Here is a 12,850-nt window from a genome sequence, read left to right on the forward strand (position 1 = left end):
ACACTTTTCAAAAACTTCCAAATGTATGACAGGTAGATGAAGCATGTCTTACTGGAAGAGTTCTTGAAAACAGGGCACTTAGAAGATTTTACTGTAGGTTATTTGAATAATGATTGAACTATGTTAGAGTCACTGTGATACAGAAGAGCTATAAAAATTGAGTTTTCTCTAAAACATTCATTGTTCTTGTAGCAGAACAATGCCACCATTAGCAGGGCAAAAATAAAGGTCCTTAAGTGAATGAAAGACTGACTACCCATGGGGTCCTCAAATCCACACAAAATGCACTTGTTCTGAGTGCAATCTGAAGACACAGGAGCAACAACCTAAAATATAATACTAGGAAAATCAAGAAATGTAAAGAGAAACACCAGTGTTTAGAAGAAAAGAGGGTAAGAGGGGAGGAGAGATTTTAAACATCCTTTTTCAGGCAAAGATTTTAATGTTATTTTAATTAAGTTTGTATGTCTATACTTGAAAATACATTTTGTAGGTTAAGAAATAATAAATCAATAATTGTAGTGCAAAGTCTTTTTGAAATTCTGGATTCCATCTTTTAGTAATGTTTTATTCATCATCCCCTTCAGTCACTTTAAAAATATTTTTAACATGTTATATAGAGAAAAAAATACTAAAATTTGCAAGAAATAGTCTTATTTCATTATTCTGCTAATTATTTAATATTGAAATGATGTTTAATTTACGACAAATACATGTACATAACACAGGTCAAAAGGTTGTATATTTGGTGCACAGTAGTTAAACCACAGACTTAACTTTTTGGTTTATAGCATTTCTCTGTGACTATATGTCCTATTTTATAGGTTAATAATAAAAACTGTCTTAAACCAATTATAATTGCATTACTTGATTGTCAACAGTTTTGTATACCTTTAACAAAGGTTATTGTTCCTATTATGATATATGTGACTATTACTCTCTAAGAAACAAGGGCTTAAAACTTATTTATTCAAAATATTGATGAAGTTTCATGATAAAAAATTGTCTTTAATATCAGAAGATGGGAATTTGGAAGTTTATCTTAATCAGAAAGATGACTCAAATATTGCAACAAGGATAAATTGTATTAATCAAGACATATTTCATTCTTATAAATAAAGACACCATGCAAATTCCCTCTGACTTGCAATATATCCAACTCAATCCTTATTATAAAATTAATTTTACAAAATTTAATAAAATTAATTAATTACAAAATTAATGTTTCAGCATTTCAATCTCTAATCTCTTTCAAACACACAACTTCGGGACAAATTTCTCCAATACATAACATTTTTATTTCATTTCTCTATCTCATAATTATTCCTTGTCAGGTTTAGAACAAGAAAGCAGAACCCAAAAAGCAGATTTCAGAAGGCTGACTTTGCCTCCCTATTGCAAAGCACATGCTGAAGTGAAGCCAAGGACTTGAAATACCTCCAGCTTCTGCTTCAAACCTTTTACCTCAGGCTAAAGTTGAAATTATGCCATTCCCTCCAAAACTCATCTCAGATTTCACAATTTTTTAGGGGTCAATACTATATTAATTTATTTCTTTCTCAGAACCCTGTAAATTATTTGAGGCTCAATATCAATCTTTCTTGAACCATTTTGAAATACAGTGTTTTTTAAGAGTAAACCTCCACTCTGCCTTTATAGTGCAAAATGAAGAGTATATTCCTGAGAAATCTAAAGGAATGATGGGTCCATAGTTATGAAATCAAGAGTATATTCTTTAGAAGTCTGAAGGGATGATGGGTCCACAGTTAGGAACTGGTAGGACAGTCCCATTGCACCTGACAGGAAAGGAGTTGGGTAAGTGCAGTACTCCCTCCTCCCCTCACTTCTCCCCATCTTAGCCAGACCTACACAGCCAAACATCCCAATGTTATTTGTGCTACTTTTTCCACCTGTAAGATGTGATATTAGAGATTTTAAAAAGTTTGTTTTCCTTTTTAGTTCTTTTTCTACCCATAATCATGCTATACCCAAAAGAACAAAACAGAAAGAAATAATGAAGAAATGTCCAGGCCCACACCAACAGAAGTGGTCTTCATTCCACTGCTTCAGTAAATAAATAACTATGGCAGGAACAGCAGCAATCAAGGAGCACAGCAAAGACATAGCTCTTTTATGATATGCAAAGTTATGCTTTACAAAGCCCCATGTTTCTACAATGCAGAATAATTACTGCTCCTGACCTGGTAAAGGGATAGTGCCATTAGTAGTCAGATTGTACCATAAATGTGCATGTGATTACTAACCCAAAAGGAAAAAAGCTAAAAGGATAAAGGAGAGTAAAGAAGGTGAGGACTGCATGAATGCTGTTAACCATTATTGTGTGCAGTTTTGGATCCAATTATACAAGAAAGATTAAGATCTTAGTGTCCAAAGGAGAGCAACAAAGATAGTGAAAGACCTTGAGGAGAAGCCATATGAGAAGTGGCTGAGGTCACCTGGTCTGTTCAAGAAAAGGAGACTGAGGGCAGACCTCACCTCAGTTACAACTTCCTTACAAGAGGAAGAGGAAGGGTGAGCAATGATCCCTGTTCTGTGGTCCCAGTGACAGGACCTGAGGGAATGTCCTGAAGCTGTATCACGGCAGGTTTAGGCTGGATTATTAGAAAAAGGCTTTCACACAGGGGCTGGTTGGGTGCTGGAAAAGCTCCCCAGGAAAATGGTCACAGTATCAACCTGACAGAGTTCAAGGAGCATTCAGACAATGCACATGGGCACATGGACTCCTGGGGATGGCGCTGTGCAGGACCAGGAGTTGGAATTTTATGGTACTTTTGGGTCCCTTCTAACTCAGAATATTCTGTGATTTTTTTAACATACTTGGTAATGAGCAAAGAAGGACTGGTGAAGACTCTCATTAGGAGCTTTTGATCACACAGTTGGGAAAAATGAAATATTTATGCATATGAGTCTGACAAGCTACAGGAAAAAGTCTGAGGTGTTGACTTTGCTGCGCACCAATACAAAAAACTCCCAGCTGAGTCAGGATGGAGAAGCTCTGCTTAGCACTCATGCCAGTTTTATCAGAGCCACAGCACCCTGAAGAAGAGCAAAAGGGATACATGGGGCTAGTTATTGTTGTCACCACAGCTCAATCTGTCTTCAAATACACCTATTTTCCTCTCAAGGGTCAAGACTAGCAACCTTGATTTCTGGATGTTGGAACATGCAGTTTCCATAAAATACTGGGCTCTTTTCATTGAACAAATCTCTTAAATGTTTCGATTATAGACTATCATAGTCATTTTTAATATCATGATCTCTGCCTTTTCTTTTTCCAGAAAAAGAAGATAATACCTACATCTTATTGGGCTGTTCTGAGGAATGACAGGAATCATCTGAGTTATTCAAGAATAGAAAGAGATTTTTTTACATGTTCTCTTCAAAAATTTGTTCTTGCTAACTCAATTATACCTTAGATTTCTGTTGCTCTCACCCAGGTGAGGAGAAAAAAAAAATCAAGTTTTAAAGCATATTTAATAATTTCTAAATTTAGGTATTATTTCAATTTCTGAATTTAACATACTAGCTGAATTGAGACAAATTATCCACCTCTGATCCATCGTCTTTTTTCTTCCTGGTGGGAGGTTAGGATCATATGCCAGCTAGGATTTTATTGCCATCATCAGATAACAGCAGTTGATGCACAATGAGAATAGAGAGAAACCTGTTGTGGCTGCAAATATCCACAGCTCTGTGAGATTCATGGAGGAAGCATATGTCACCTTATTAAATCTGTAGCAACTGAGGTGGAAGTAACAGAAGGTATCTCTCTCCAGAGCTGGAAGAGATGGGAAAAGAAATGGTTCTGTAAGGAAATCTCTTACTTTTCTCTCTCTGAAAATATCTGTAACAGAATGTTACAGGGATGGTTTTTCCTAGAAACAGGGACTTAAACCCAAAACCCAACAGCCGCCACAATGGGATGGAATACAGAACTTCCTCTGAGAAAGAAATAGCTTTGGGGGAAGTTTGTACGTTCAGTTGCTTCCTCCAAAGGAAACAGAAACATGAGAAGAAGATGAGAAAAACCATGCTATTTGTCCCACTTTGTCCCAGAGAAGCTAATCAAGGGCCAAAGGATAGATGGAGTTAGATACACTTATTGCAGCTCAAAGAGGACACAAGAGTGCACTGTGAGGAATGTTTGGCAAAGGTGAAGAAAAGATCAAATGCTGTATGAGTTTCTCTCTGCCTTTTATATACAGCTTTCTGTCCTAGCTGCCAGTCTTCCCTCTGTGTTTAGAGAAGTTCACATATATATAGACATATATGCACATAGGGATTCACCTGAATATGGCTTATTTCTCTAATTTTAGGAAGAAAATAAGATAGAGGATTATTTGACGTGGACAACCTTCCTACAGAGATCTCAGTAATACGGAGATCTAGGACTAGAATTAGCTTAGTTTTGGAATTCTGATTCTGTCTGAGGCAAAACACAGTTAAGAACAAGGGGAAGAAACAGCTTTGCCATGTCTTTAATACATTAAGGAAAAATTACATGGTAGGAATACAAATAAATGTATTTACCAACACTGTATTTTTTACTTCAGAAAGCACATCAGCTACAAATTCAAGGAATATACTTAAAACAGGGTTCTATGAATCTAGGATGGAGGTAAAAAGGAACAGATGTGAAAATCCCAACAAACTAAATTTTGAAGGTAGCTATAGAGATGTTTTGAAAAGGGAGGAAAGGCAGTTTTTACAGTATTCAGCAGTATGGCATCACAGAACTTAGACAATATACCGTCAGTTCTAACCCATTATGGTGGTTTTCTTCTTGGCTCTTAGACTAGTAATATTTGAAAATGCAACTTTCTCTTAGAATATTAGCAAACCTCTTGCTATGTTGAACCAATATAGTCAAGGAAAAAAAACCTCAAATCTGTCCTACAGAAATATTCTGACAATTTTTTTTTCCAACAAGGAAGAAAATATTATCTTTTTCTTTCAATGTCAAAATAATGATTATTAATACCATAAAAAATAACAATTGTTTGTGACAGTAATTCTTGACATCATTTGAAGGCTTCATTACAAAATGGAGCTTTGGTAAATAGCTACTAGATACATTGAGGACACAAAACAGAAAATCAAATAATGAAAATAAATCATATGTTTCTGCTAAAATGATACTTTCAGTGTAAATGTCTAGTTTTGCCAACGAACTAATATATTTTGGCATTCTAGTGATCTTCTAAAAATCAGTGTATTTATGTAAAAGATGCTTACCAAGGGATTTTAAAAGTGAAAACTCTTAGGAGTCTTCAAATACACTGGAGTTTAATTTAATGAAAGAATTTTTTTATTTTTTTTAAACTACCTGTGTCTGATTTCAAAATGAAACCATTCCTAAGTCCCTATTGTACACAGAATTTGGTGAACAATTTTTGTACTGGTTTTAGGCTCAATATATTAGTTATCTTATGCCCCTGTGTGGCCAAGCTAGACAGTAAACTCCCTTTGACAGAACTGTAAAAAAATCCTAGCAATATGTCATGTGAGAAACCAAGTTTAGCTAAATTGACCGCTTCCCACTGTCTGACAAAAGCTTCTAATATAAACTGCAATAGCAAAATTAGACTGATAGTCTTCTGTACATTTTATATCAATTTTAGTCACAAAAGATACTTGCCATTATGCAGTAGTGTGTTAATCTGAATACTGCCCAAAGCAATTGTGGCTTCTCAAAGCATGTTACTACAAATAGAGCATCCAACAGCACAGTATTTGTACACTAAACACTTAATGAAGAATGGCAATCTGAAAATCCAGCTTACTTTAGGTACTACTAAACTAAAGGTTTAAAATAAATTTTAAAACTTTATTCCATTGTCTTTTGTCATTTGAATAAACAGTGCATCACTGAAAGTAATCAGAAATTTTAGACTATAAAAAAGCAAACCTCCTTTAGATGCAGCTGTAAAATTTGGGTGTAATGTAAGCACATAGTGTGTTTTCATAACAGGTCTCTTGATTTCTTTTCTGGACACATGAAGAATTTATTCCATAAACTAGCTATTTGCCAAACACTCAAAATGGAAACCAATCCATATGGTTTCCCAACATAAGGTAATTCTAATAATTTTTCAATAAAAAATAACTTATTACCCAGGAAAAAGCACCACAATCCCCAACACAAGTGAAACACAATTTTGGGGTAAAATGAAGCTCTTACTGCTTCATCTGGCTGAAGTTGGTAATGTCAGACAGAGCTGTGTAGGAACAGGAGGGAGGCCCAGCAAACCAGCTCTCTCTTTCACACTCACAATAGCATCTTACAGGAAAGTGCTGCCCTGTAGCTGGCAAAAGAAAACTCAGCAGCAATATTCCTCCATTAAAAGCTGCTGGGAAGGGATAACTAAACCCACTGAAGTGCTAAAATCATCTAACTCACAAGGAGCTTATTATCATTTGGGTCCTCTCAACTCAACTACTGCAAAGCCAAAACTATGCAAATAAAAACCCAACTCATGGGAAATTAAAAAAAAAAAAAAAACAGTTTAATGTATGTTCCTGTCAGTGTTTATCATAGCATCAGAAAGTAAAGCCCAAGAACCCCCTCCTTCCTTCAATAAAATCTCAATATCTAAATATCTAAACTTCCTGAAAAACTGAAGAACAAGAACTCCAAGAACAGATGATATGAAACTTAGGAGGAATTTATATTCAATTAAAATTATCTGTATACTACCTCCTTTCCTATGAATTTGTTTTACACTTCATTATCTACTGTACAATTTGTATGCATTAACCTGTTTTCCTCACACTATTACTTTGTGGCAGTGGCAGTTAATCACTCCGTGTGTAATGTCAGCCGTTACCCTGGACTCGGACTTGTACTTTTTAGATGTAAAAACAGAAAAAGCCATATTCAGAAGAAAAAGGATCATCAAAGGACAAAATATATAACTTTGAAGACTAAAGAGATAGACCACATTATACCTCATCAAAGCAGGCTCTTACATGCTGGAGGTACACCACAGTTCTGAAGGATAAACTCTTAATGCATGAACAATTAGTTTTTAGCAAGTTTTAGCAAGTTTTTTTTTAGGTAAAAAATCTACCTAAATGATATACTACACTCATTTAATTAAAAAAAATAAAAATAGAAAATATTTTTTAAATCAGTAAGACAATCAAAGGACTATCCTCTGAAATAAATGCCAATGAGATTTTTTAGTGCCTAATGATGACTTGAATGACTTCAAAGACCTTTTATCAAGATCAGATTAAAAAAAAAATAGTTATTTGGACGTGGGAATATTTTTACTCAATAACCTTAAAATACTTTCACCTAACTTCAGTGTCAGAAGACAGAGAAAACATGAATTAGTCTCTCACAACTACTGCTGCATTTTGTTTAAAAATTGCACAAGGTTTTCTTGAGGCCAAAAGTATTGATACCTAGAAAAACACAACATTGCTCCTTATTAATACAGAAATATTCTCATCCTAAGTAAAACAGCCCATACTAGGAAGGAGGCTCAGTTTCCTAACAATCCTTTCTTGTTTGACAGTCCTCTAGGATAAATATACTCCTAATCTAAGGCACAGCAAATGAATAAAATAACTGTCTTTTTATTTGATACATATATGCAGCTTTTGCCCAAGTCTCACAAGCAAAATAAACACTGAAGAGCACCATGCACTTGCCTCTGTTAAAAAAAAAAAAAAAAAGAATGAGCAAAAAGCATGCACCTTGAGCTACAAAAAGCATGTACTCTGATCTGCAAAAGCAGATCCAGGGAATCAGGACTGGAATGGGAGCTGATTAGAACAGTTGCTAAGGGCTTTGCTGGTTGCTGCAGGCCTGAAACCATGCACTTGGAAATATGCACAGTTTTACAATCACAGCTGATAATACATAAATTATTGCTCCATTTTGTAGAGCTTCAAATATTTCACAGTATACCAAAGGGATATAAGAAAAATCTCATTGAATAAAGATTCCATATATTTCTAAAAATACCTTAATTCATGGCAGTGATTATGATTGCTAAAACTACCTACATAATTTTATATACTTAACCGGAAATTCATAACCAAGATAACAAAACTTGAGAACAGTAACACTAAATAAATATTAATATATTTTAAAGGGAAATAACAGCAGTGAGGGAGAGGATCTTTACAACAAAATTCTGGGAAATAAAATTATAACAATTTTCTGAAGTATAAATTGCAAATATCCCTGTATTTAAGAAATAATATCCCATTTAAAAAGAGATTTCTCCCACAGAGACAGAGAAGAAGATTAAAACACTAGATATAGTCTCTGCCTATTACTTCCACCCTTTTTCCAGAATGTTTCCATCAGTGCACTATCTTTACAAAAAACTACAGGATTCTTCTTCTTCCTGACCTGCTCTTTGATAAAATTCTCTTTGATAAAATTGTTAATATTTTTATGTTTAATATTTAATAGCCATATGAAAAAGTTCTAAACTTTGGTACTATAATATGTTTACTGAATAGTGAAACATAAATATGGCATTATTAATTCATTTTACCCCTCCAAAAATCCTAAGAAACCAGTTCAAAAACTGTCTCACACCAATAAACAACAACTTCACCCTATCATTTCTAATCCCCAAAACAACAGCTTTCACAAAAGCATACCCTACAGAGCTGACTGACCTGCTGCAAAGCATCCACTAATCAGCTGTAATCTGGTGAGTTAAAAACATTATTGAAAAGCATCACACACAGGATCTAAAAATTCTGAAAATAAGTAACTGCTTTTTATCTTGCAGAAGGTATGCAGGACTGCTAATTTGCATCTTCCAATAAATTATGCATGGTTAAACAGACACATCTCTGAGCATTTAATCTTTTCACTGCCATATCCACATAGAAATCATTTTCTCTGACAAATTTGTTTATGAATATTTAATATGCTTTAAGGATTACAGCTAATAATGCTAGCTTCTAATGGCAGCTAATGTACTTGAAAGATACATAACCATCTTAAATATTTTATTCTATCTTTGCTGGCTTTATTTCTGCAGATTGAGTTCTCATGTAAATCCTTACATAAAACATAAAAACACTAACAGACTCACTGCTACCATAAAAATATTAATATTTAGGAGTGAAATTATAAAAGTACCCCACTGAAAAGCATGCAGATAGATTGCCATCAGCATAAAAATAGAAATGATGAAGCAAAAATATTTCATTTCTACTTACCTAGTGTTGTTCAACGTTTGTCCAAAAAGATCATTTTGTAAAATATTTGGAGGGGATGAGAAAACCCCATGAAAATGAGATAAAACAGAATTGCAGACCTGGCGCAGTGTTTCAAATTGCATTTTCTCTATTTCCCTTCTATTTTTCTTCACCACCTGTCTTAAAAGTCATCTATTTTGTACACACCATCAAATGCAAATATTTGCCAATCAAGTTCCATATTTCTCCTGATCTCTGTAAAAACTGTGCCTAAATGAGTAGAGGCTGATAGTTAATTGTACAGTCATTATTCTTCTAATTCAGTTGTAGAAGATTTAGTACCCGAGCGGCTTTCTCCTGACTGTAGCAAGAATTCTAAACAGCAGTAAGCTTTTTGGGCATTCCCAGCTGAAGTGTGAAGCTGAGCTGCGTTCATGTACTCTACTCATATTTCTCTAAGCCTATTAAAAACACGCAGTGAATAGATGCTGTCGTCAGGAGTTTCAGCACATCTGGCTGCCAGCAATAAAATCTCAGAAGTAAAAAAAAGGAGGACAAGGCATCCTCACGCTGTTACTACTGTCTAAGAGGAGGAGGATTTCTGCATCCTCCCCTCCTCCTTCCCTCCCCTGTAAAAATGACTAATATCCGTGACCATGTATGTAGAATTCCGTTTTTTTTTTATGTAAAGGCAATTCTAAAGGACAGAAAGACCGTTCTAAAAAAGAATTCTGTACATATAAACAAGTAGCACTGAGACTGTAACAATAGATCTTTTGTCTCATATCTGAAAAGCTATACTGTATCTGAGATAACAGGTTTTAGTGCAAATATTTAAATGTAGTATCAATTCATGACTGAAGCAAACAGCATACATTCTGTACATAACCAATCTGTCAGGGGCTGTACATGCAGCATCAAGGCAATGATTTACCATGCAAACTTGAACAATTACTAAAAGGAATGACTGTGTTATATATAAGCACTGCATTTCAAAATTAAACGTCTTCAGTGTCTTTTAAAAGTTTATTGCACTGAATCAGCCATGATAGAACTGAGGAAAAAATCAATCACTTCTTAGGGTTCTCTACTTCCAGGAAAACCCACTATTTTAGGAGCCTGTGTACTGGTACACGTAAGTATCGGATATCAAAGAGAAAGAAGCAGAATCACTCATCTAACAGAACAGAGTGAGATTTAGCAACACAGTATGCACTGTGAATACCATGAAATGTACCGAAAATAAGTATCCCTGACTAAAAAACATTTTATCATTTCTTTCAATGCTTGTGCCAGAGGATGACATTACATAACAGTACAGAAAATATTTTATCACTGTCAAATTAAAAAATAACAATTAAAAATATTTTCTTTGTAATAACTCATTTTCTATCCACAGCTTTTAACATCTTAGCACTAATTACAAAATCTCCAAATAAACCAACATAAAATGAGGTCCATTACTAAAGCTCATCCACTGAAAGCAATTTGAATCTCAGATGATATGGGAATAAGCATCTTTCCAGCTAATTCAAGTGTGTTGATGTGCTCAGAAGGAAGAAGCCATCCAAGCTTCTCTGGCCAGAAGGATGGCAGCTATAACACAGATTTTAAAAGAAAAAAGAAATGGGAACAAATTCATCTCCTGACCCCTGAAAAAAAAAAAAAAAAAAATATATATATATGCAACTCCCCACTACCACCCATGTTAAATATTTTTTTTTAAATTGTTAAAATATCTGTTAATAAATCTGTTCACAAAACTCATGTGAAACCCTAAAAGGTACTACCCAAAATAGTTTTTAATACCTGTTTTTCTGTCCATATCATACTGTGCACTATGGAAGCATTTGTATTTCAGCAATGTATTACAGTTTGCAATAAAAGTAATAGGTTCTATGTCTGTCAAAGCTGGCAACTTTTGAGACCTGAAGTAGGTACTGATGGATATTAGTGGCTATCTTGCTATAATAAAATGAAAAAGTAATACTTGGTAACCACCTTACCTATATTACAGACAATTCATGTTTGGAATGCAAGAAAATTTGCCTTTACATTCATTCCATCAAACAACCCCAAATTTTCTCAACTGCTCCAAGAAACAGGACTGTCCAGTCACAGAAGTTCAAGTTATTCCAATCAGTGTAATATGTACCACTGAACAGTTCAGAGGCAATGTTGGCCATGGAGTAGGTACAAAACCAGTATTTTATCATATATTTTAATACATTACCCTTTTGTTGTGTGCCTTATAAATGGGCATCACAGTCAAAATGTTCCTGTAGTTGCAATCAAGTTCTGAACATTTGGCATTAATCTTTCTATGTCTTCATTCTCAGATGTTTAAAATGGAAGTTAGACACTCTTCCTTCTCTTTCTTATTTTTTTTAAGATTGTCCTAAAACTACTGACAAAAGACACATATTTAAAACTTTTAATTTTTTAATTTTATTTTGGAGTAAAGAATAAAGAGTACTCTGCAGACACTCATGCATGTCAAATGTTTCATAGGGAAGTAAAAGAATATTTTTAAAGGCAAATTTCACAGTTGCTGCTAGCAGAAAATTCAACTATAATTAAATGAGATTTGTGCAAATACATATTTTTTCATACATCTGGAATTTTCATCAAAATTGAATGTACTGTTAATTTAAAATACCATTTTTCTTTTCAAAAAATGAATGGAACAGAATAAAACAGAATTTCCTTTCTTTTCTGACCCTTCTAACCCACTCCAAGAGACCCTTTAGCCAATAAACAATTGTTTCCTATATTTACTATGTGGCCTGGAGTAGTGTGTTGACCCTATAATGTGGACTTCCTACTAACATATCTTTTTAGGTACTTCCACTTTTTCCAAAATTTCATCATTTATCTGAGAAGAATCAAGGAAGTAAGGAGACCTAACAAGAAGGGGCTGAAGGGAATGGAATGAAGGAGCATAAGGAGAGTAGGCTCTGCCCACTGAAGTACTCATCCTTTGAGAATCAGAATGAAACTGACAATCAAAAGAACTCAGTAGAACCACACATAAAATTTATTTTCTGTACAGTGGTATTGTTTGAGAACAAAATGGTACAGGTACTATTTACCTTATTTCAGTGCTGTTATGGATCTTCAAATGTGTCACTGTTTCTTATACTAAAAAATTCCTGTTGGGAAGGGCAGTGATTCAGTGTAATTTCTAAGGTTCAGGAAATTATGCCCTCAGCATTCCCAAATTAAAAGCTTCACATAACCATGTGACAGTGATTAGTTTTCTACCTACTTGATATTTAACTCGAGATCTCCTTTTCTGTTATTTAGAGCTCTCTACACTCTCCAATACCAATATTAGAAGAAAGAGATGTCCTATATGCACAGGCTGCTCTTTTTTTTTTTTGGAACACCCCTAATTGCGGACTTAATAAGCACCAGGTAAGCCAAACACTGCCCAAGCATTTCTGTTTCAAGCATTTCCTATTCTTTAAGGGCCTCATTAAAATAATTTTTACAGTGATCTTTATTATGGTATTTGGTGTATTTATACTTGCAAAAATATATATGTACATGCTCTTGCTATTTATGGCTTAATAATTATACATTTAATTTCCACCAATTTTATCGAGGATTTAATGGAAATGAAGACCAAGTACTTTAAAGATATTGCAGAGAA

The 12,850-nt window shown here is 34.3% G+C and overlaps 1 protein-coding gene across 29 annotated transcripts in view; it reads right to left on the bottom strand.

Annotated features, from left to right (window-relative positions):
• Positions 1–12,850, bottom strand: part of RIMS2 (regulating synaptic membrane exocytosis 2) — a 446,037-nt gene that overhangs the window by 302,550 nt on the left and 130,637 nt on the right. For 7 of the 29 annotated variants that reach the window (XM_088059391.1, XM_088059464.1, XM_088059457.1 and 4 more), the window contains exon 1: positions 9,217–9,702. The exons of the other annotated variants lie outside the window; for them this stretch is intronic. In XM_088059391.1, coding sequence (XP_087915517.1) covers positions 9,217–9,338 — 122 coding nt within the window. In that variant the 5' untranslated portion in view covers positions 9,339–9,702. Of the gene's footprint in view, positions 1–9,216; positions 9,703–12,850 lie in introns of those variants that run through there. 29 annotated transcript variants of the gene reach the window in all.

Source organism: Pseudopodoces humilis, chromosome 1 (assembly GCF_049639895.1).
Source record: "Pseudopodoces humilis isolate 2021_Gansu_Grassland_sample_001 chromosome 1, ASM4963989v1, whole genome shotgun sequence".
Taxonomy (NCBI): Eukaryota; Metazoa; Chordata; class Aves; order Passeriformes; family Paridae; genus Pseudopodoces; species Pseudopodoces humilis.